This window comes from Tauraco erythrolophus, chromosome 6, assembly GCF_009769465.1.
Source record: "Tauraco erythrolophus isolate bTauEry1 chromosome 6, bTauEry1.pri, whole genome shotgun sequence".
Taxonomy (NCBI): domain Eukaryota; kingdom Metazoa; phylum Chordata; class Aves; order Musophagiformes; family Musophagidae; genus Tauraco; species Tauraco erythrolophus.
This window is the reverse complement of record NC_141470.1, coordinates 22,636,494-22,660,957: the sequence shown is the minus strand read 5'-3', so window position 1 is coordinate 22,660,957 and position 24,464 is coordinate 22,636,494. Positions and strand designations below refer to the sequence as shown.

Below are 24,464 nucleotides of genomic sequence, written 5' to 3'. Positions count from 1 at the left end.
AGGTCAGTCCCGCCTCGCCGGGGCTCCCGTGGTGCCCGCAGCGCTCGGCGGGGCGCGGGGAGGCAGCGAGGAAGGCAGGATCGGGCCCGCCGTGATGAGGTTCCTGCCTCTCTGCGCCCTGCGCTCCTGGAGATGCTTCGCAGCTTTGTTTCTGCTGCTCTTGGCATTTAAATAATCAAACTCTGATCAGCTCCCTGAGTGAAAGGAGACAGATCCCCCTGCGTGCTGTGAGCGCGTGAGCAGGATTGGAAGGACTGGGGATTTATCTCTGTTTAAGTCAGTCTCCCCCACCTCCGAGCCGCGAGGGGATCGTTTATGAGTTTAGTAAAGTGTAGTAAGAATTATCGGCCCCTTAATTGCTTAGCGTGGCAGGGGAGAAAGCGGAACGGGAAAGCGCCGGCTGGGGAGGTGCTTCAGCTCTGCTCAGCTTCCCCAGCTCGTTTTGCCTGGGATCAAGTGGGACGGACTCTCAGTAGAATAATCCTCGTCCAGGAAATATCTGTTGTTTAATCTTGTAGAGTATGCCTTCGATCACAATCGAAGATTGAGCTTTATCAGGAATTACCATAGCTATGAATAGCGGGCAAAACAATAAAGCCCGATCGCTGCCTGGCAGAGGTTTGGATCGGGACGTGTTTGGGGGGGGGGGGGGGGCAAAAAGTTTCCGACTGCCTGGGTCCGGATATCGGCAAAGGAGATGCTGTCCTTGGATTGCCGGCTCTCTGGCCACTGTTTTCACCTGAGCACCGAGGCCCGGACGCGGGCGCCCAATTTGCGGGGCGTGGGGTGATTTACGCCGGAGTGCGACTGGAATCGGGGTTGGGATCTCCAGTGAAGAGGAGAGGAAATGTCCCCTGCACGGAGGAAGCAGCTTCTCTCGGCGTGCCGGGGTGCTCCCGAGAGAACCTGCTGCCAGCGCTCCCAGCCTGGGCTAGAAATTGTGCCTCTGCTTTGCACCGGGGCGGGAAATTTTTCTCTCTCCCTGGTGCTGGCTAGAAGGGAACGGCTGAGGAAAGTCCGAAAAGTCCCCTATCCCAGACCTGGGATAGAGGGGTCCGGTCTTTCCTCCTCGGGCTGCACTGCTGACGGTTTCTCTCGGGATATCCCCGGGACGCGCGCGCCTTGTTTCCGCCGGGCCCGCTCCGTGCCCCGCACGGCTGAGGCGGCCCGGGAGGGCGCAGGTGCCGGTGCACGGCGCTGTGCAGGGCTGAGCTGGCAGCCCCGCAGCCCCCCCGGCCGAGCACTGCTTTCCCCAGCCTCGCTGCAGGCGCTGCCGGCAGCCGCGGGGAGGGAAGGATGCGCTGATGGCCAAAGGGTCTTCTCGCTTCACCGCTAGGAAGTGCGAGAGAGGCGAAGATTTGGAAGGACTTCGGCAGTTCTTCCTCCCAGGCGGAATAACGCAGACCTAGGCGAACAAGAAAACATCTTGCCCTTTCAAGAAGATTTATCAAGCTAGGTAATTTCAAGAAAATAAAATAAAATTTAGAAAAAACACAACACAAAGCACAAACCACACTAGTTCGAGAAATAGTCCTCTGCGGGAAAGGCTTTTTCTGTTCGTAGCAAAAGAGGTCTAGTTTTAACGGGAGATTAAATACTCCGCTTAGGCTGGCCGAAGACTTCTATTTCTGTATGTACGTTGTCGATTTTAGAGCCGGGGATGAAAGGGACCGAGCTCAGGTGTCGGTCCGTCACAGAAACGAGCAAATCCAGCAGCAGCCCCGCTCCCGATTCTGCACCTCCCTGCGGTCCCGCAAGGCCCCTGCGGGTACAGGGCCAGGGGGTGCCCACGGTGTGCGGGGAGCCCCGGGGCGGGAGTAAGCGTCGGGGGCCGGCGGTGTCAGCAAAGGCAGCGCACCCCCCCCCTCGCCGGCATGGGCTGCGTTCACAAATGCCGTCCGAGAGTGGTTTGGTTTTGTGTGTGCTCATAAGAAGCGGCAGATCCTATAAACTTAGACGATCTTTAATATCGGCAAAGACAATCAACAAATCTTTCACTCTTACGTTACACATAGATTTCCGTAATAAATAGATTTACGCATTAAAAGAGAGTAAAGTAATTTCACTAATAACAAAACCCGACGTTTTTGGTTAAAGAGTTTAAAGAGAAAATGGAATTGTACTTGGCTACCGTAATAACGAACTATATTAATTTATTTTGTTGTAACATTTACCCTTTGATTTTTTGAAAACAGCGCTTCAAGACTGGCGATGCCTGCGGTAACCTTTAATGCCGCGGGGGAAAGGAAATATCGAAGTGTGAATTGTCACCGGGAAGACAACCAGTTCGGTGTTTCCAGCGTCAGGTAAACGTTCACGGCGTTTCTTTCATTATTTTAGCTGCAAAGGGAGGGTGAGGCGGCCGGGGAGGATGCGGCGGTGCGCTGCTGGGTCTGCGCCCAGCGTGGCCCCGGCAGCGGTGTCGGTGTCGCGGTGTGAACAGCGGCCGGTGGAGATGTGCGAGCGCAGGGCCCGGCGGCCGCGGCGCTTCCTCCCTTCGGGACACTGCATCGAGGCGCGGCTCCCAGGAGCTGTCCCACGCGTGGTCGTAGAAGCAATCCCCCTCCCCGCACCCCGTCGGGGTGATTATTAATTAGTAGTTTTGAAGGAAGACGGCGGGATCCCTCTCGTCGCGTTTGGTGAGGGCGTCTCCCGCGGGGGAGGCTGCGGGTTCGCCTCTGTCCCGGGTCCCGGCGGGCCCCTGGCCGCGGCAGGTACCGCCACGTCCCGCGGGGCTCTGCCGCCCGCCCCGGGGCTTCCTGCCGGTCCCGCACCGCCGAAACCATGGCATCCCTCGCTGCCAACGCCGACCCGAAACCCGCCGTGTCACCTGGAAGGACCGTCCGGGGATAACGTGTAAGATGCAATCGGGGGCTCTCCCGCCGCCTCCCCTGGCATGCATGCTGAGGAGCTGCTGTCCAGGAGGCTGGGGAGGGAAGAGGGAGTCCGGGGCTCCTCAGGAGCCGTGCCAAGTGAATCTCCCAACTGCAGGTTACTTACAGCGCTGCGATCCTCCCCCGCCTGTCCAGCCTCTTCCTTCCCTCTCACACACGGGCACGTCGGAAAGACGGGGCTGGGACCGGGCCCACGCCGGCCCCGGTCCCCTTGCAAAGGGCTCCCTCCCCTCCCCTCGCCGTCGGAGCCCTCGGTACCCTGGCACGGCCGGCTCTGCGCGACGTACCGCGGCACCGCGCCCCCTGAGGCGCCGCCGCACAGGGACAGGGAGCACTGGGGTGTGCGGGGGCGGGGGCCCGGGCAGGCAGCCCGGATCCCGCAGGAGCTCAGGGAGAGGCACCTGGAAAGACACTTTCCCCTCGCAGGGCCGGAGTCCGCCCGCCCCGGGCTGGGTCACTTCCCCCGGCTCCTGCAAGGGCGGAGGCTTCTCCGCGCGGTCCGCGGGGCCTGCGACCCCGCCGCCCTCGGGAGTCTCCGCGGACACGCACGGAGCTGGCGGGGGAAGTCATCCAGCACATACTTACTGGCCACCTGGATCCCTCTAACAGTCTCGCAAGTCTCTCCTAAAGCGAAGGGACGTTAGGGTGAGATTTAGTGGCGCTTGCACTAGAAGAAGGGTGGGAGTGATGTGTAGGGGAGATATATTCTCCCACAGTAACCTCTCCCCCTCCGTCCCCGGGTCTCCGTGTCTCCCCCCTCCCCCCCGCGTGTCTGGTCCGGCTGGGTTCAGCAGAGCGGGCTGTGGGCAGCCCCTCGGCGGAGGTTGTGTGAATGGAGGATCGGCGTGGCTGACTCCTCCTCCCCTGCAAGCGCCTCTATTTGAGCTTTGCAAAGTTGAGGGCGAGCAGGCATCCGAGGTGAGGCGTGCGAGGCGGCTGTGCCCCCCTAGCCCGGACAGACGGACCGCGGACAGACAGACACGCGCACACACAGGCGGACGCACGGACACACGCACACCCCGCCCTGCCCTGCCCTGCCCTGCCCTGCGCTGCGAGCGGGTGCAAGCCCGGAGGCGATCCTGGAGAACAACCTTTCCCTGTCGCTGTTGCCGGCTCCCGCAGGGCTGGACCCGGGGAGCTGCGTCGCGGAGCAAACTTCCCCCAAAGGACTGAGCTCGCCAGCCTGGTGCCTGCAGCCGGAGCCGGCCTCCGGCTTGGCGGGCAGGGGCCAGGTGTCCTGGAACAAGTGCGGTCCGGGGGGAGACTGGCTGCCCGGGGGAAGGCAGAAGGTCTGCGAGCAGATGGGCTCCGATGTCCGAGACCTCAACGCGCTGCTGCCCTCCGTGCCCTCCCTGCCGGGCAACAGCAACTGCACCATGCCGGTGAGCAGCGCGGCGCAGTGGGCTCCCGTCCTGGACTTCCCTCCGGGGGCCTCCTACGGCTCACTGGGGCCGCACTCCTTCATCAAGCAGGAGCCGAGCTGGAACGGGTCGGACCCGCACGAGGAGCAATACCTGAGCGCCTTCACCGTCCACTTCTCCGGCCAGTTCACGGGCACGGCCGGGGCTTGCCGCTACGGGCCCTTCGGCGCCCCGCCGCCCAGCCAGCCGCCCTCCGGCCAGGCTAGGATGTTCCCCAACGGGCCCTACCTGCCCAACTGCTTGGAGAGCCAGCAAGCGATCCGCAACCAGGGTAAGGGCAGCGCTGCCGGGCGCCTCGGGCTCGGGGGGACGGCCCCCGCAGGCGTCCGCCTAGCCTTGCTGGGCCGCGCTTGGTGTAAACACCAAGCCCAGCCTTTCGCTCGGCCGCAGCCGGGCAGGGTTAGGCGAGCCAGCCCTTCCGCGCCTCCTCTCCCTCCCCGTGCGGCAGCCACGTCGCTCCGAGGAGTTTCAGGAGCCACGAGTTGCTCGCCCTCACCCCTCCTGTGGGGCAGCGGGCTGTAGCGGGCGGCTCTGCCGGGCGGGCTGGAGCCCCCCGCCCACACTCCCCGGGCTGGAGCAGCCTCTCGCCTCGCAAAGGTTTGTTCGGGCCGGCGACGGCGCGAGTCCTGGAATGGAGATGGTGGGGCCAGTGCCCCGAGACAATTCCCCTTACAAATCTTGGGGGGGTGGGGCGTGTACCTCCACATCTCCTCCCGAATCTCAAAACTGCTGTCCGCACGTTAGCGTTTTCAAGCCCCAAGTCGAGTTAAGCTCGGGAGCGCTGAATGCTCCCAGGCCGGGGTACACAAACAGGGGCGCCTCGTAGTTTCTTTTCAGCATCTCCGTGGCCAGGACCGGCTGCGCTGTAGCTCCCTGCGGCCCCCGGTGTTTGCACCGCCCTGAGAAACTCCCGTGGGCTGCACGGGCCGGTGATGGGTCAGCCCCTGCGTGTGGCACCGGGATCATCATCTAATCGTTTTTCTTCCAGTGGCTGCAGTATAAACATCTGCTGGTGCAAACGTGAGGAAGAAAGGAGAGGGGGCGAGCGTGCGGAGAGCTTGCCCGAGGGCTTTCGGGTCTTGTTCCCCCTCCTTCAGCTGACCCCAGAGGCGCGGGTTGTTGAGCGCCTGCCCCGCTCTCCTCGGACCCGGGCGAGGCGCCGGGGAAGTCTGGCCGTGCAGAGGTCGGGCCGTCGCGGCCCCGGGACTCGAGCGGCGGGGGAGCGGGAGAGGCGGAGGATGTGCGGCCCGGCCGGAGCGGGACGACTCGCCAGAGTCTCGCCGCTCTTTGGCGCGGGTCCGTCCGCGCCCAGCCCGCAGCTCGGGCTTGCTGTGCGCCGCCGGGGATGTTTTCGTTCTTCCGCGGCCCGTGAACGAGCCTCAGGCCCGCAGGTACGCTGGCAACCACGTACCCGCAGAGAGGGCCATTCGGCCTGCCCCCGGCTCTCTGGCAGCTGGGGAAGGGAGGCAGGGCGGGGGGCCAGAGCGGAGACCGAGGCCGGGCGGGAGCGCTCCGTGCCAGCCGCCGAGAGGTGGCCCGAGGCCGGCGAGGCGGCCCGGGGCGACGCTTGCAGTGAGGAGAGGCGATGGCGGCGGAGGGGAAGCGGTTGTTCAGCAGCGCGGCCGCGCACGGGCCTCCCCCGGGCAGCGCCGGGTCGCAATCCCGGTGCCACCGCTCTGCTACCTTCGCCCCCAGACCCCTGCCCTCCCTCTCCGCCCAGCGCCGGGCTCTAATGTCAGAAAACGCGGAGCGGGGCGCCAGGGCCGCCCCGCCGAGCCTGGCTGGGAGAGGTGAGCAGCATCCCCGGAGCTCGGGAGGCTCGGCCGCGCCGGTCCGGCGGCGCGGCCTGGGAGCCGCTGCGCGCCCCGCGGAGGCCCCAGGCTCCGAGCGGCGGGACCTGGCGGGGAGCGGCCTGCGATCGTCCCAGCGCAGAGCACAGGGCCAGGGAGCTCTGCCGGGGATTTTTTTTTTTAAGACATCTGAAAGGATTTTAGACATCGGAGAAGATTTGTAATCGCTGGTCAGAAATAGCGACGAGAAGGTGGAGAGGAGGGTGAAGGAGATAAACTCAGCCCTGGGTGGGTGAGCGGGTGGGTGAGGGACAAACCAGCTGCGACCCTGCACCATCCTGTCGTCTGAGTTTAACCACCCCGAAGAGAAACGGAGCCTTTAAGGCACCGAAACACGGAGCCCGTGTTGAGCTTCGCTCGGTCCCCGGCGCTCCGCGGACGGTGCTCGGCCTGCGGCAGCACAAGCCCTGCGCGCACACACCTGTGCGCGCCCGCAGCGCCTGGCATCTCCGCACCGCCCCGGCCCCGGTCGGGTGGATCGAGGCCCTGCAAGAGCCTGGAGGAAGGCGGTGTCCCGGGGAGCAGGGGCCGTGTCCCGGCTCCCTCCCGTGCTCCGCCGGGCCGAGCGGCTTCGCCTGCGGGGCCGGTCCCTGCGCCCGCGGGGGTGGGGGTCCCTTCAGCTCGGGGCTGCCTCCCCGCACGGGTGGCACTGGGGCTTAGCCACAACTATTTTCGGCGACACGCAGCTTGCGTCTTCGGCAAGGAGGAATTCAGCACAGAGTGTTTGCCTCTTTTTTTTTTTTTTTTTTTTTTGTGGATGGATAAAATGTTCTTGCTTTGGCTCTCCTCAAGGTTGAACTTTTTTTTTTTTTTTTTTTAACTGGTTCCTCCGATCGTGGGAAAGACGCTACCTTGGCTTTGCGATGACATTACTGCCAAGTCTGGGATGGGGTGGGGGTTAGGGAACTAAGGCTTTGAAACCCCTGCCCAATTTTCCTCTTCTCGTTTGCCTCGTCTCTTTCATCCAGCTGGGCTCCTCCAACAAGTGGATGCCTCCAGTGAGCCCCGTATTCCAGCAGATGTACAGCTTTCAATTATTTTCAGCACATTTTAATCAGGCCTGACTCTGATAACGCCCTAATTAAAGAGACCTCACTATCGGTAACTCGGTTCAGAACTCAACTTTCTTATCACATTCCTGAAGCTTTGGGTCAGGCAACACCGGAAAATGCGGCCAAAACCTCGTTCTGCTCCGAGCTGAGTTTTGAAGGTCACCGAAAGCCTGCGCCGGGCCAAAAGTAGCGTAGAAAGTGTCAGTGTTTTCTGAGAGTTAAAAAAGAGCCAGAGGGAAATGGGGAAAAGGGAGTTGAAGGTTGAGCCTCTACCCTGAGGGCTAAGGGAGGAGATAAGGAGCGAGAAACAGCTGTGGGATGGGAGCCCGTAAGGTACCGGCCTGTCAGCGCTGCTCGCATCCCCGCGAAAGGAGCTCTGCTCTTAGGTCGAGGGGGATGTGAGAGAGATTTGGCCGGGGACGAGTTAGTCCCACGTCTATCCTAGCCCCAGTATCAGGGCCGGCTAAAAATCATCGCGAAGGAGAAAGTTTCAAAGTCTTCTCGATTTTTTTCCCCCTCTCTTCATTTCTCCCGCGCAACCCTGCAGGTTACTTAAGTTCTGTAATGTCACTGGATTCAGGCTCTCTGCAGAGACGAAAAAAAAATGGAGAAGCAACAACCGGATCCCTTTGTTGCCTCTCCATGTTACTCTGTCTGAACTTCCCCGTGATTATCGATCGGCGGTGGTGAAGCAGGGACCTGCACAGCGCCGAGCCCTCGGCACCGAAGGGAACTGAGAGAGGAGCCTGAAAACGGTCCCGAGGGCTCTCTCTCGACTAACAAAATCACCCTCCGGCCACATCTGCATCCAGACGGGGCTGTGGAAGATGCCCTTGCTGGAATAAGCGGGTTAAGAGAGAAGGGCGTGAGGGAGGGAGCGTTCGTCGTCGGTTTGGTTTCTTTTCCCAGTCCGTGTCGGACTTTTTGTTTTGTTTTGTTTTTGTTTTTTTTTTTTTTTTTAAGAGTGACTCTCGGAGGAGCTCTGTTCTCGGGGTAAATGCTGATGAGCCGAGAAGCCTCGGAGATAATATTACTTTGTAATTACTTTTTTAGCTGAAGTTGTTTAGCCAGCTCCAAGTCATTAATGAAAGTTGGTGTCCAAGCACCTGATTTACGATTTCGTGTCGGCCCGGGGTCAGCAGAGGTGGTCTCTTTCCATCTGAATCTGCTCAGTGTAGGAAACAAAATAGGCTGTTTATTATTTTGGAGAGCAATTTTCGCTGAAAGGAGGAGTTTTATTTTTGCATGTAACATTCCGCCTCTTTATTGCAGACTCTTCAGAAACCTACCCTTAAAAAAAAAAAAAAAAAAAAAAAGCAAGCGAGAGATTAAAGGGTAACTTCTAAATTGGAAACGCCAGAGGAGTACACTGAGCAGATGGGAATCTTCCTCTTTAATATGAGCAACAATTAATGAAAACATCCTTTTTATTACCGAAGCCGATCTGTTCTTTTTAAACACGAATGAGACTTCCGACTATCCGCCCCTCGGAGCGGGCTGCCCGGCTCGCCTCTCCCCGGGCCGGGGGGCTCCCGTCCCCCCCCGCCCGGCCCTGCGCCCGCAGCCTTGCGAAGTGCGGGTGCTGGGGAGGGCGGTGCGGAGGGACGGGGAACGAAGGGGCACAGCCTGCTGTGCCTTTTTCCCCACCGTGGGCAGCAGCACCAGGAGGAGGTCGACACGGGTGCCGTGGATGCGAAGGAAGTGTTCCGGCGGTGCCGTGGGCGCACGGCCGTGGGAGCCTGCGGCGCTCGGCCGGGCGTGGGCTCCCCTTCGCTCGACGCCTGCTCGGAGGGGCTTCGCGGGGAGCCGGTGGCCGGGCAGGCGCAAGGCGCTTCCTAACCCCGCTGTGGTCTCTTCGGCAGGTTACAGCACCGTGGCGTTTGACGGGACCCCGAGCTATGGCCACGCGCCGTCTCACCACGCCGCTCAGTTTACAAACCACTCCTTCAAACACGAGGACCCCATCAGCCAGCAGCCCTCGCTAGGTAATACTGGCCTCCGCGGGGGCCTGTCTCAAAGGGCTCTGACGCCGGCTGGCAGTCCGGAGTGGCTCCGGAGTCGCGCCGCTTCCCCGCTGCGGGCCCGGCACAGAGCTAGAGCTGCCCGAGCGCTGGAGGACGGGGCGGGAGGGAGCGGCCGGTCGCCGCAGGGGTTAACTCTTGGCCGCTTTCTCCGCAGGGGACCAGCAGTACTCGGTGCCTCCCCCGGTGTACGGCTGTCACACCCCCACCGACAGCTGCACGGGCAGCCAGGCCCTGCTCCTCCGGACCCCCTACAACAGGTACCTCCGCAGGCAGGGAGCTTTGCCTTGCCTCCTTTTGCGCGGGTTGTTACTCGGACGCGCTCTCTCCCCCGCATGCCCTTCAAACAGCTTTCTCCGTTTCGCAAAGAAACAGATTGATTCTTTCCTTTCTCAAAAGAAAAAGAGTCACACGTTAAAAAAAAAAAAAAAAAATCCGAAGCCCAGCCCTAAACCAAAAAGAAAATCAAAACACCACAAACCCCAAAAAGACGTTGCGCCCTCCGCCCCGGGCCCCGCCGTGTCTCAGAGCCCTCCCGGGCCAGGGATTGCGAGCGGTGGTGGGGCCGCTCGGCGCTGGCCAGAGCATCCCCCGCGGGGCACGGGCACTGTGCTGCCGGCTTGGAGGAGCTGCTCTCCGGCGGCAGGTGTCGGCTGCCTCTGGGAAGCGGGATCTGGGCTTCCCGGCCTTCTTCAAGCACGCCTGTCGCGGAGCCCGCTGCTGCGAAGGGTTTGGGATTTTCCCTCATCCGCGCCGACGGGAATGGCCTGGCTACAGCCCAGCAGAGCCCCAGGCTGCAGGGCTCCGCCGCCGCAGCCCGGCCCCGACCCTGCTCCAGAGCATCCCCTCACTGCCCGAGGCAGGCGCGGTCCCCGCCGCCCCCGGCCCTACACCCGTCCCGTCCGCCTCGGCTCTGTCTGCCGAGCGGAGGCGGCCCGCTCCGGCCGTACGCTCCGACCCGCAGGGCGCACCGGTGGGATGCGATGGGCAGAGCGCGGTACCGGGATCAGGCAGGAGATTAAAGCTCAGCTCCGTCCTCGTGCAGACCAGGAGCCCTTCCGGTGGCTCCCGGGAGCGACGAGGACTGGCCTGCAGGGAGGTTATTTATTGAAAACGGGGCGTTAAACCTGTCGGATTTCCACGCTGAGAGAAAGGTGCATCTGGAGCTTTGCTGCAAGCACGGACTCTTCGCCAACAGAGGGGTCGGTTGCAAGCGCGGCTTCCCGTTTTCTTCGGTCTGACATGGGGGCTGGACGTGTCTCTTGCATTTTTACAACGTGATTAGTGAGCAAAGAAATTCCCCAAAATTTATTCTTCAACTTTTTGTGAACTTGGAGCCAGTCCCGTATCTCGGAGTTGCTAAGTAACTCTCGCACACAAAACAATATGTCTCCGTGAAGGAAGCCGCGAGCGGCTCCTCTTGTAGGCTGGTTATATCATCTCTGATTAATCAACACTGGACGTGGGACAACAAAATTCTGTCACTTCCAGAAGCCACTTCGCTAATGAACGTGAGCTGACGTCAAGGGAAGGAGGGAATGAGGTAATGAAGGAAGGAAAGAAGCCTATCCAGAGAGATTAGCTTGCAGAATAATTGGCGGGGCGAACTCCTGCGCTGAAGCGACAGAGATTGCTCGCCTCGCGGGGAAATCTATAAATACGGTTTGTAGGGAGGCTTGGGGAGGGCAGCTCCGAGCCGACGCGGGCAGCACCGCTCTCCTCAGCCCCGTCGGATCTCGGCGCTCGCCCTCGCCGCCCCCGTCCAGCTCCCGCTTCGGGGCTCCCGGCGGCGGCGGCGGAAGCACCGCGGGCGCTCCCTCCTGCGCCGTTTGTACTCGTTTGTACGACCCCAGTCGTGATAGGTGTGATACCGATAGGAAACCACTGCTTGTGCCCAGAGCTCTCTCGTCTATGTGCCTCGGAGGGCGTGAGCACGGCAGCCTGGCGTCGCCCTAACGCGTCCACCTCCCGCCCAGCTCTTCGGGTCTCGGACCCCACCGTGAGTGGGGAGCGCTGCCGCTGTGAGGCCGATTTCTTCCCGACCTTAGCTTTGATCCTACTCTGCTCCCTGGGAGGTTTTCTGCTTACTCCGGTAGGATAAAGATTTAAGCCCTTAAACCTCACGCGAGCCAATACTGACGTGTGTGAGTGTAGGTGAGGGCAGAACTTGTTCCGTATCGAGGGCAGATCCAGTTGTACAAACCCTGCACCAGCATCTAAGCCGGAACAGGTGGGTGAGCTCGGTACGGCCTCCCCTTGTCCCCTCCTGAGCACGTTCAAAAGCATCTGGAAAAAAACGATGTTCCCACAACACAGGCACTCGTCCTAGAAGATGTTGTCAAGAAAGTGGGTGACTGGTTACCGTGCAGAAACGGGCGGGACTCTTTAGCCACATTTCCGACGGCCAGAAAACCAGCCGCGCTGTCTGTGCGATATTCATATTGCTTTGGCGGAATCTTTACTGTTATTTTTAAGACCAGATTTATTCCGTACCTCCTGTGCGAAGGTTTATTTTGGTTTTCGCGGTTCAGGTCAAGTTTGCCAGCTCTGCTTTGACACCTGGCGGCTCAGTTGCCGCATGCGAGCGCCCGGGCTGGCAGGGACGGGGCGGCGAGGCTGTCCGCCACCGTGCCCATGCCCACTGCGCGCCTCCGTGCGCGCCTGGTGACGGCTGCGCGGAGCGCGCAGCGAGCACGCAGAGGACGGCGCTCAGCGCCGGCGTGACGGGATTCGTCGCGTCTGTCGCTCCTCGCAGTGGCTGAGGGCAGCGGGCGCTCCCGTTCGCCTGTAGCAGTGGAGAGGGAGCAAAGTGGCGGGGGGAAGCGAGCTCGGGAGCGGAAGGTGTTGCCTGTTTCCCCGACGGGATGCGAGGGCCGGTGCTTGCTCCGCACCCCCTCTCCTTCGCACCTCTCCGCCACTCTCGAGTAGCGCACGGACGTCGTTTGTGGTCTCTCGCCCCCTCATCCCCCGCCCCTCGGCCGAGGCTTCGGGTCCGCCCGTCCTTGCATCCGCCTGCAGGGTCCCGCCGGGCTTCATCCCTCCGTCATTCCCCGTCTGGGGTCTCTGCTGCGCCGAAACGAGACCCAAAAGGAGTAGTCCTTCCGCGGGAGGCGGTGGGGCAGAAAAGCAGCCACGAGGGGAGGCAGGAATGAACCACCTCCACCAGATGCTCTCTCTTCTTCCTCGTCATTTCACCAGCGGGGTGCAAGAGACCGTCATGAAGCCGCTATCGGCTCTCCTGCTCTCCTCGGAGCGCGGCCGCGGCCCTCCAGCCCGGCCCGCGGGGAGCCGCGCCGGGCCGCGGATGGGCGTGAGCGGCCGAGTCCTTCGGCCAGGAGAACTCCCGGCCGGGCTGGTGCCAGCCCCGCTGCCGTGCGGAGGGGAACTCGGGCGGGCCCGGGGCTGAAGACTGTTCCTTCTCTCCCGTACCAAGGCAAAGCCGTCGGGAAGGCGACAGCTTGACAGAAATCGTTAAAAGATCGTAATTCTTACACTGGAAGCAAAAGTATCTCCGAAATCTCTCGCCTCGGCAACTACTTGCTCTCTGTCGATAGCGTAGCCCGCTCCTGCCAAGATCGCTGCCCCTGGTGTTGATGGCTGGACGTAGATGACAAACCCGCGCAGGCTGCGAGTGTGCGTTAGATGCCAAGCGTTTGTCGGTCCATTAAAATGGTGATGTGAACTTTTCTACCTCGCGCTGTTTTATGTAGTAAACATGCTCGATGTTGAAAATTTACTGTGAGTCACACTTACAAAGACTTGAAAAGTGGAGGAGTCTCGGTTCAGATTATAGCTGTTTCTGTGCAGAGGTCAAGAACTCGGTAATACTGCAGTGCAGGCCAAAACAAACTCTATATGATCTACTACTGATTTCCTTTTAAGTTCCCTTTTTGCTCAGAGTTAACTTCCTTTTATTCCACTCCAACTTACATTAATCCCTGTTGTAGAAATGTTCCCCCCCTTCCTCTCCTTTCTCTTTAAAAGCATCTCTGTAATGAAAATAAGTTATTTTTAGTGTCTTCTTTGTGGCCGTTTGGAAGGCCAAGGATTCAGATCGGAATCAGCACAGGCGTATCCCCGGAGACCCTCTTTCCTTCTCAGCGTTCAAACCTCATCCGAAGCCGAGATTTTGAGAGGAGCTGTTAATTCCATGAGGTCATCTCTCGGTACTGTCAATGCTAAACCGTGGCGAGGTGTAAATGGCGTTAGGGATGTCCTGTTCACTCTCACGTCAGATGCGAGATGCTTAATCCTGTGTCGGTGCCCGGTGGCCTCCGGGCAAACGGGAGCCGGCGCGGCCATTCCTGCCTCCGAGTTTGCCGGGGCGCGGAGCCCGGCAGTGCCCACCTGCCTCCCGCCCCGGGCCGCTCTCGTACGATTTAAAAAAAGCTTGGACGATCCTTTTTTTTTTTTTTTCTCGAGATGTAAACCTTGCAGGGTCGCGGGCTCAGCATCTCCACAGGAAGAAATTTTCTCCCCTTGGCCGCTGCCTGCAGCAGAGATCACACAGACCCCCTTCTGCAGCCCGTGTGAGGGGTGTGGGGGTGCCCCTCCGTGGGCACCCCGGTGCCGGGGGCGTAGCCCACCCGGGACGTGCCGAGTGACCGCGGCGCATCCGGCGGGAATCCACCCTCAGGGCATCAAGTCAAAGGTCTCCGTGTCCCGAAGTCGCGCAGCTGAAGAGCGCCCGCGCTCCGCTCCAGCGCGGGGGGGGGGGCGGCTCGGGCTGGCGTGGGGTGCCGGCCCCGGGCGCCTAGTCCCCCGGCTCCTTCCCCACCGCAACCGCAGCGGGGGGGAAGGGGGGGAGCGAAGGCAGCGGGTTTCTCCTGGAGCTGCCCCGAGCCGGAGCGACCGACTGCGACAGAGCGGGATTTAGCAGGAAGAACGAACGGCGTTTCGCTCGCCCTCGTTCTCCGAGGGCTTCGCACGACGCCCAGGCTGCCCAAGCGCCGCTCCGGGCTCCCTTGAAAGGCTGAAGCCAGCTTGGGCTGCGCCGTTGTCGGGGCTGCAAACCCAGGAGCGAAGCGCGGCTGTACATCGGGGAGGGCAGGAGAGCGCTTTAGACGGGGAGGTGAAGGCGGGAGCTGCGGCTTCCCCTCGCCGCTGGACATGGCGCTGGTTCCCGAGCGGTTCGTTTCGGACAGTGTCACCCGAAGGCGGCATGAATACAGTGGCTGCGAGCGAGTGACAAGATGAATAAGTGTATTGCTTTATGAAAAAGCAAAGGAGGGGAAAAAGTGGATATTGTGGGGGAGGCTCTTATAAATGAACTGTCAAGGGAAAGAAAGTTAAAGGGAAATCTCCTGCTGTAAATGCATCGGGCGGGCACTTCTAATAAAAATCAGGGTCCTGGAGGAATTAATTACAGCAGCATTACAGGAAGAATTCGTGGAATTGCAAAACGTAGTTGGCACAGACCAGCACGGACTGCTGTTGCGAATGGGGAAACTGCAGGAGAGTTTAACAATTCCTGAGCTGATATGCAGGACATTGTAGTAGCATAATAGCACTTCAGACACGCTAATGAATAATAGTGTCCAGTGATACTGACAAATGATATTACGCATACTTCGAGATTGAAGTCACTTAATTTGTTTTTATATGCAAAAGCTTCCCACTGGAATCTGGCTTTTTTAGGTCGCTTCTACCTGCCACGAAGAAAAAAAAAAAAAAAGAAAAAAAAATCCTCTTCTAATAACAGAATGATATAAATTCACTGCATAAGTCCAGCGAATTTTGGTGTAATTAATCAACAGGGAGACTTGCGTTTATTGTGAGCGGCTGTTCCCCGGCATCAATCACAGAGCCCGGCTGAAAGGCCCGGGGCTCCCGCCTCGTTCTTCCCCCGCGGCTCGCCGGGGCGAGCTGGGAGTTGCGCTTTGGGGAGAGCCTGGAGCGGGGGAGCCCGCGCAGCCTGCGCCGGGGGGCACCGTGCCACGGGCCACGGCACCTCTCAGGCCTCGCCGGCATCGAGGGGAGCTCCTCGCCCTCCTCGCCAGCGGGCAGGGAGAGGGGGCACGGCCGGGCGAGCCGCTCTGCGGGGCTCCGCGGCGGCAGCGGCCCGGAGCCGCCCCTGCCCGCCGAGCGCCGCCGCATCCCGCTGCCGTTTACCGCGGCCGCGCTGCCCGGGTTTGCCACATGGAAGTGGAAAGCGGTGGTCGGGAAACCGCGGTCTGCGGCAGCCGCCCCTGCTGCCCTCGGTGTGTAGCGGCGGGGACAGAGCCTGTTCCAGCGCTGAGCTTCGTTTATCGCTCGGCCACTCCATTTTTCTCCTGCTTGTCAAGCCCCTCTATGCAGGAACATCCATCATGAGTCACGATAGCTGCTTCACTCCATTAACCACGTGGTCTCTCACACTCCTGGTTAAAACAGTTAACAGATTTGCCTTTTGAAAACAAATAATCTCCTTCGTTAGCCCTCCAGGCTGCCCATATTCGTTTCGTTCATTTCAATGTGTCGATATTGGATATTATTTTCTGTAAGGAAAAAGTTTGGACTCTCCGCTTCCAGCTATTTACAAATTTACAGGCTTGCAGATTCAAATAGACTTTTCAATCCATAGTTTTTCTTTTCTTTTCTTTTCTTTCTTTTCTTTTCTTTTCTTTTCTTTTCTTTTCTTTTCTTTTCTTTTCTTTTCTTTTCTTTTCTTTTCCTTTCTTTCTTTCTCTTCTCTTCTCTTCTCTTCTCTTCTCTTCTCTTCTCTTCTCTTCTCTTCTCTTCTCTTCTCTTCTCTTCTCTTCTCTTCTCTTCTCTTCTCTTCTCTTCTCTTCTCTTCTCTTCTCTTCTCTTCTCTTCTCCTTTTTTCTTTTCTTTTCCTTTATTTTCTCTTTCTCTTTTAATTCATAATACATCCATAAAATGAATGATGTCAAATAAATTCAATTTCTACTGTTAAATATTTAAAAACAATAACACAGAAAATGTTGCTATCTTGAAGTATATGTTTTAATTTGATCGCTGTAATTTTAGTTCTAATTGTCCATATTTTCACAACAGCGACAATTTATACCAAATGACCTCACAGCTTGAATGCATGACATGGAATCAAATGAACTTGGGATCCACGCTGAAGGGGTAAGGTGCTTTTTTCTAATCTTTCGCCCTATTACCGAGCTAACTTTATCCTGTGCTTTACGACTTGAAGCCGCCTCACTAGCACAAAAAAAAACCCCACAAACCAACAGTTCCGACAGTGGCTTATCGTCTGGCTGTAGCCTACGGTGTTTTTAAAAATACCTGTAATAACCTAAGAGTTAAGGTGCTGGTTGGTTCACGCCTATTGAGTCGCAGGTACTTAAAAGGCGATGTTCTCCGGCGGCAGCGGGGCTCCGCCGGTCCCGGCCCCGCCGGGGACCCCCTCCCGGCCCGAGCCGGTCCCGGCGGGGCAGCTGCGGCCCCTCTGCGCTCTTGCCTCGAGTTGTCGCCCCTTCCTACCATCCCTCTTCCCTTTCCCTCCCTTCGCCAAGCCTTGCGTCCTGTGTCCCGGCCCTACCGCCTCCCGGCTTCCTTCCTCCCGGCCATTGTCGCCCTCCCACCTGCCGGGAAGAGGCTCCGGCCCGCCTCCCCCGCGGGGCTTCCTGCCGCTGGGCGGGCAGGAAGGCCCCGAGGCGCCGCGGGGCCCCGCCGGGGTGGCGGCCGCAGGGGGGGGCAGCGCTCTCGGCCCCCGCCCGCATCTCCCCCGCCGGGCCTCCGCCGGCCCGCACCCGGCCTCCCGCTCTTCCCGAGCCCGGTCCTGGCGGGGAGGACGGGATGCTGGGCGAGGGAAGGCGGAAGGAGTCGGCAAGGCGGCGCGAAGCCCTCGGTGCCAGTGCAGAGCCTGTGCCCGGTGCCTCCAGTAGCCCTGCTCCGGGCTGGTTGTCCTCCAACACACCCCGAGGAGCATGAGGTAGGACCGACATCCACTGGGTTAGTGCGCTGCCGTAGCTTCACCTCGTTTCATCTGTGATCGCAGCAAAAGAGGCACCTTTTGAGCTCAGCCAAGACAAAGGCAAAGATTGCCTGCTCTGCTCTGAATAGATAATTGGCTATGAAATGTCCCCTGCTGAAGGCAGGTATCACCACCTTGCTTTGAGATGTTCTCAGTGTCTAAGTGTCTGCAGTCTCAAGCAAACAACAGAAGTCCAGAAAAGCCCGTGTAGATCTATGCTTTCATGTAGTTGTCCATAAATGTGAAAACCTTGTTCAGGATGGACTTAGTATACAGTGCTATAGTGTGATAAGGGAACAAATATTATGGGTCTGCTTCTAGCTCATTCACAAAACTGTTTGAAGGTTAGAGAGAGAAGATAGTAGCATAGTAAACTATCTATATCAGAGTGAACTAGAGAGTTGAGCCTAGAGAGATCTGTCAAGGAACATTCTAGGTTAAGAAGATCCCCAAATCCTGCAGTTGTGTACAGTTCAGTGTCTTTGCTGCTGATACTCTCTTTTTAAAGGTTATTTCCTACTTTTATTTTCCGTAAGTGTTTTTGATTTCCTCTTTAAACTGTAGCCTTTAAAGATCAGTCATTGCAATATTAGACACTGTTTTGTCTCTCCTGAAGAAAATATCCTCCAAAATGGAGAAACACATCAACCTTGACTGAGGTCCAAGTTTTTAAAGCGAGGAAGAAGTTATTCTTTGGGGAACTCAGTTAAAAAAAAAGAAAGACACAATAGAAATATTAAAGGAGTACTGAACAAAATAAATGGCTTCTTATGTGTCCAGGAGTCAGACTGTTAGCAGTGTGAAGTATGTGACCTAGGATGCATGAAAAGGCTGGGGGGGGGGGGCGGGGAGGCGGGGTGAGAAATCAAGATGAATGATCTATGGTAAAACAAAGCTGAAAGTTTTGGTATAGGCCAAGATTGTAGAATCTGTGGAAAATCAGTGCTAGACATAGCCTCATCACGGGTAACATGAGCCAAAATAGTTATCTGTCTTTTCTGGCTGAGAGTTACAATACACAGTACCTCCAATCTCAGTTGCCATGAACATAAGGTATTCTTCCCAAGATTTACATCTTTAAAATATATGAACTGTTCATAAGTGATTCCCAGGCGTTTAGTATTTCAGATGCTTTTCTCAATCTTGTAGTTGTAATTTAAGAATTTTGGAATCAGTCTTTCTGTTGAAATATGGAACTTCTAGATTCTGTCCAATGCTGACAGTCCTTGTTTAGCTGCTTGCCTTGAGTTCTCCCCAGCACTTCTTCCTGGCTTTGATAAGACTTTTGCACATTTTAAGAAGGAAGAAAACATTACCAGTAAGTTTTGCAAGTAGTTAGAGAACTCTGCAGTTACATAAAACTTACGAGTCATACACTTTACACTTGACAGTAGACCAGTTCAGTAGCTTGCTTTGTGGGTTCACGTTCAGCTAAGTTTAATATACTGAAATGAGGCTGTTGCCATGCATTTCAGGTAGGGTTAGCTATCAGCTTCTATGCTTAATCTATCTAGCAGTTTATCTGAGAACATCCTGGGTTTAACTGTTTATATTCTTGCCAATATTTGACTGATCAGCTCCAGAATCTCCTCACTCCAGGTTAAAAGTTTGAAATTTCGCAAGGAATACTGTCAGATGGCCAAAGCTGTGTCCTTTTCAGTCATTGTGAAAATCATTCCAATTGAGTTGCAAGCCTATGAACAGTCCTGTTCATGTGTGATCAGGAGCAAGAGCTTGGCAGCTAACCTATCTAATGGTTTTATCTGCTTAGAGCTTCTTTCCTGATTGTTTTTCCTTCCTAAAGATTTTAACATCAGATATTGGAACTGAGGGCAAGAAGTTTCTTTGTCTCAGTGGGTTTTGTAGTCTTCGAGTGTTTTCAGTAGGTGTAAGCATTAAGGAACTGCAGGAGGCATAGCCTGAGTGTCAAGCAGAGGTGAGCAGTAAAAGGTATGGAATAGAGGGCCTGGACACTCATTGCTAAGTGGTGGAGAGAGACACATAGGGTGAACAGAGATGTTGTCTCCTGGCAGAGTACAACAACGTGATAGACTGGCAGGGGAAGGGGATAGAGCTGTAAATGGGGAAGCAGATAGAAAAGGCTGCAGCCAGACTACTGCAGAAGATGGAGTAGATACTAAAAGTTGAATTCTAGATGTTTCTTCGTGCTGGCAAAACAAAAGGAAGTCTGACAGCCCAAAATAAGCTTCTCTCTGCAAGGAGTTGCCTCTGCAAAAGAAAACTCACTACTGCTACCATATAGTCCAAGTGACTTGAATCTGTGTTGTAGATTTTCTCTTAGGTTCTGAATGACAAAGACTGAGCTCAAGTTGTGCTTATAACTTGTGTGAGGGAAGAACAATCCACATTTGATGCCTTGTGAGCTAGTGTGTTGATTATGTGTTGTCTGTTTGTTCAGGGACTTCTCTGTCACCTTCTGACCTTCGAGTAGATAAGAGGGAGGGCTGGCTTGTCGTCTGCGAAAGCCATTGTACAAATGGGCAATTTCAAGGATCTGAAAGGAAAACTTCATGGTTAAGGCAGTGAACATCACTGTGGGACTGGATTTTATCTCTTCAGAGCGTTTGCTGGTGGTTTAGTCTTCATTTTGTGGTATTTTGTTTGGAGCAGCTGAGATCAGATTTATGCTGTTGCAGGAAAGTCAATGGGTCCTTTGCTTATTACCCTGAGAACGCAGGTCTCAGACATCTCAAAATGGTGTCCCACATTAGTGAACACCTTTCACTTTGATTTCTGTCCTTAATATTTTTGTGTTCCTTTCCTTTTTTGTCCACTTTTGGAAAATACTGCTTCCTTTCATAGTGATGTTGTAGAGGTAGACCTCATGACTATAAAACCCTCCTTGATATTTTGGTGAGATCTGTATAAAAGTGACATGGAAATAATTTATACCATGCAGGAAATGAAATGACACAGTAGACAGGAAGTGTAGCCACATATCCAACAGCAAGACTTAACAGAAATATCGCATAGTTGTCTCTTCAGCTGCTCAAGTAAACGGTTTTGATCTGTATTTCCAACAGTCATCTGAAATTGTGTATATAACCAGACAAATTTTGTTTGTGTGGTTTTTTTTTGTTTGTTTGTTTTTGTTTTTGTTTTCCATTTGGTTTTGCTTGGGTGTTAAATAGTCAGCATGTTCCACAGACATTTGTATATATTGCTCTTTGCTCAGGCTCACTGGAAGGAAATTTTGGTATGATCTCTGTCAAACACTATTAAAACTGCTTTGAAAACAAGACAGTGGAAACTTATTTTGTCCAGGAGTGAATCATAAAGGATTTTCTGTTTAGCTATGGTGATAATATTAGTAAAATTTGGAGGTGCAAAACTTTCTACTTGGGTTCAGTTCTGCGATCAACATGAATTTGAAATGGCCAATGAGCTATTGTCTCTAATACTGAATTTCCCCTTTCCCACTGATAGATGAGGGCCTCATTTTGAAGGGAAATGTTGGGTGAAATCCTTATTCCACTCAGGTCAATGGTAAAAAAACCAAATCCAAACAAAGACTATTGAAGTCAGAGAAACTAGGGTCTCCTGAAAATCCAGTGCCTTCCTTTCCTCAACCAGATGGTTTTCTCATTGAAGATGGCAGAAGGGCTGTAAGCTGTGAAATCACATTTTTGAATATTCCTTTGCTTTAGAAAGTGCAGATAAAAATGCAGCTTTGTACTCCACACTCCGTAATAGTATTAGACAAAAAACAGGCAGAAACATGATCTTTTATATAACTAATCAGAAACTTTTTGCTGTCTCCATACATATTTTTCCCAGGGTGCTAGGATGGTAAATATTTTAGCAGAGGGAATTAACTCTACTTCTCTTCCTTTATGTTCTGTTATCAACGGGACTAGCCCACACCCTCACTTTGCCTCATTTTTGGCTCTGTTTCTAAACCCTAAAATTCCTGTTCCTGCATTGAAACACAATTAAATTGAGGCTTAATGTGGTGCCTGTTTTATGTAATCTCGCTTTCTGGCTTTTTTTATTCTTCCAAGTCTGAATCTCATGAATCAATGTGTATTCACGTTTCATCTGAAATTTTCTAGCTCTCCTCAGTATGCCCTAAAGCTTCCCTTTTTTGGTTTATGAAATAATAATAAAAAGCTTAACTCTTCAGATTAAGTTGTAACTGCTTTATACATTAGGCAGACAATTTCAGTTTAGCAACGTAAAAATGGTGTGAGAGAGAAATTGCAGCTTGATTATTTTTTAAAATATTCAGATTAGAATGTCATCTTTTATGAGTTTTTTTATAACCACTTAGATTGATACAGCTCTCTAAAGCTGCTCTGTTTTTCATCACACATTCTCATCTGTAAAACCTTCGTTTTTATTAATCTTTGTACAATCTGTACAACTTTGAGATTAATCATTTTAAAAGAGCTACTCTCCAAGTGTTGAGGATTTGCTGGGCTAATAGTAAGTGCAAGCGCTTCTAAATACTCTACAACACATAGCGCTTGCTTAGCGTTTTATGTTGCATGAATATCAGTCTTTGTTTCCCGGTTATCTAGAGCTACATTTTATGGCAGTGTTTCCAGGTCTGTTTCTGGCTGCTTAGAACCAGAAAACAAAGTATACCGGGTCCTTTTTTCACCAAATAACTCGAATTCAAAATATTTATAGTCCAGTTCTGCCTTTGTGCAGTTCCCCTTGAAGTTAGAGTGAGTTGTATATTTACAAGCAAAGGCAGAACTGTGAGGCCAAATCCTTCAGTCCTTGATTGAACAAAAATTTCTGCTGGATCCTGGCAGGCCACTTTGGCTGCATCTGGCCTTGTGTAGTTTTGACTCCTTTTAGGACTTAACGGAGGGACAGGTCTAGTGTCTCTCCTGACTATAGGTCTTACTGGGGCTTTTTTTTTTTTCCCTTCTACAGTTAATTCAACTCTTCACCTCCTGATTATCCCCCATGGCCTTACCTGAATTTCTCCTGGGGGCTGCTCAGCCCTTGGATCAGGGGAAGATGCAGCGTAGGAGCTTTGGCCATGCTCTCAGCTGTGCTCTGAGTGCGCTTGCAGCAGGGCAGCGAGCGGCTGTGCTGACAGTTCTCCAGGCTGCTATGGTGTTGCCTGAGCAGCCCATCCTACTGGGAGAGAATACGTGGGTCCTGGTCCCAGAAGCCTGTCTCTCCTGAAACACCAGTGTTTACTTACTCTGGATTGTCACTGTTCATCTGAACAGCGCACTATAATCTCTAGTGCGTCTTCTTTTTAATTTATAATGCATGTGTTGTTAGTGGATCTAGGGTGTACAGTGAACGCAGTGCAGTGCTTTGGTGGAGATCTAGGCTGTTACCTAGTCTTGAGAGTCTATCACGATAATTTTTCATTGTTATACTTCTGGCTTTGGTGGTCTAAGTGTATTAGGCATTGTCTCTTTGCCTAGTTAAACCTAGGGTGCCGGACTAGAATAGATGAAAGTTAAGAAATCTCCTACCCTCTTAAGATTTCCATTTAGTTAATGTACTGCAGGTGTAAATGCATCAGTCACTTGTATTGCTCATGTCTGTGGGATTGCATCTGATCGTTATCTCTTTTACGTAATAAAACAGGTGTTTGGGTTTTGGTAATGTATTTAGGAGATTTATATCGGTTCTTCTATCAGTGCTTTTATTTTAGTATAGAAATTGCAGCAATATGAAATAAGCCAACTGTGCAATCTGTGGTGTACATTTTGTGACATACATCATGGATGCATTGAGTAAAGAGGCTGGAAGAAGAAAAAATTGCGTTTTACAGTGAGATTACTATTGATGCAGAGGGAAGGTTGAAGTTCAAGAGAGCAGTGGTATAGGGACGGTTTATGAAAACTTCTCCTTCAGTGTTCCAGTTTCTCCACTGACTGGAAAGAACTTTCACCTGTTAATTTCTATTTTCCTGAAGGTGAGATTATTTCATAGCGCTTCATAGTGAATAAGTAGTATTTTAACCAAGAAATCTCATGTGATCCATTTTGCTATCATCATCCGTATGACCATGCTGAGTACCCGCCAGTGTTGATGGAAATGTGCCCAATGTAAACTGAGAACTAGGGTTCCTGCTTATTAAAGCATCTCTCCTAGGGAGCTGGTTAAGTAGATGGCTATTCATTACTTAGTATATTATGGGTCAAGACTCTCTGAAAACAGGTTTTAGTCTTCAAGGATTTGCAGTTGTATGTACAGTTTTAGGGAAGTATAACTAGAAATAATGGGAGGAAATAGGAAAAAGGCTGAATGTTGAGGAAGGCTTCTCAACTGTGCAATAAAAATCGAGATGGAGATCATCTGGAGGATACCTCCCCTTCATAGAACCTTTCTTGAGGGCACAGACAGGGCCTTTGTTCTGCATCTTCTTCCTGGGAGGAATTATTTCAGAACTGACTGGTCTTTACAAAAACGGTCATCAATGAAAGATGAAAACCATGTGAATTTGGAGAGAAAGTTAGGCTGTGTTTTATGGTATAAGCTTATATTGTGAATTCCTGTTCCTCCTTCTAAAGTTTCTGTCCTGGGAATTCTTCTTATCTAACTTTGTGTCTCTTGTTTATTGTAATGTGTGAGGTTGCTACCGCAGGCGTGAATGAGAGGTTACTGGTTACTCAGGGTGACTAATGCAAACGTTCATATTAACCCTTGATTTGCTGCTATGTTACAGATCAGGAATAGCTTCTACTGCAGAATTTATAAGATTCTCCTTATAAACGTTAGTTCTCATTTCATTTCTGTTTTAAAATGCAGTGTTTAATTTGTGATTAACATGGGTATCGCTATGGGTTGGATGATTTTCAAACTTTTTTTTTTTTTCATTAACATCTGTGGACTTGCTGCCTCTCAATAGACAGGAAAATTGGATGCTGGTGGGGAACGTGAATTGAGAAAATGATCATTTATGATCAGTTGTTACTTGCATTAGGGAACAAAAGGCCGCATCTGGACCCTGAGCAGAGAGGAGACCCTATTTAGTTGGACATGATACATATCTACATATCTAGTGATGAGTTTAATCCATTTACATCAGATAATGGTATCTTCTTTTACCTATTATTATAGATAACACTACAGATCAGGGATACTTTCTTGCCACCACCCTATAGCTTATTTCATTATGGTCACTTGTTTGTCACTTAAAATTGAAGTAAACAGAGCATACCTTCCTAAAAGGTGTAGCCTTTGATTTGAATAGCCACGTGGAGCCAGGATGTGAAATTAGTATTTTAAGCAGCAAAAGACTTGATCTAAAGGAGCACGTCTGCCAGGTGGCAGCCTGCAAGCCGCTACAGGGAATGAATA

At 53.8% G+C, this 24,464-nt stretch overlaps 1 protein-coding gene across 5 annotated transcripts in view; it reads left to right on the top strand.

The window, feature by feature from the left end:
- The first annotated feature begins 4,195 nt into the window (after positions 1 to 4,195).
- The window catches only part of WT1 (WT1 transcription factor), a 36,936-nt gene continuing 16,667 nt past the window's right edge, over positions 4,196 to 24,464 (top strand). For 2 of the 5 annotated variants that reach the window (XM_086613102.1, XM_086613101.1), the window contains exons 1-7: positions 4,196 to 4,586; positions 9,080 to 9,202; positions 9,396 to 9,498; positions 16,235 to 16,312; positions 18,173 to 18,204; positions 22,005 to 22,010; positions 22,953 to 22,965. In XM_086613102.1, coding sequence (XP_086469228.1) covers positions 4,196 to 4,586; positions 9,080 to 9,202; positions 9,396 to 9,498; positions 16,235 to 16,312; positions 18,173 to 18,204; positions 22,005 to 22,010; positions 22,953 to 22,965 — 746 coding nt within the window. The remainder of the gene's footprint in view (positions 4,587 to 9,079; positions 9,203 to 9,395; positions 9,499 to 16,234; positions 16,313 to 18,172; positions 18,205 to 22,004; positions 22,011 to 22,952; positions 22,966 to 24,464) is intronic. The other 3 variants (XM_086613104.1, XM_086613103.1, XM_086613105.1) reach the window with 2 other exon arrangements.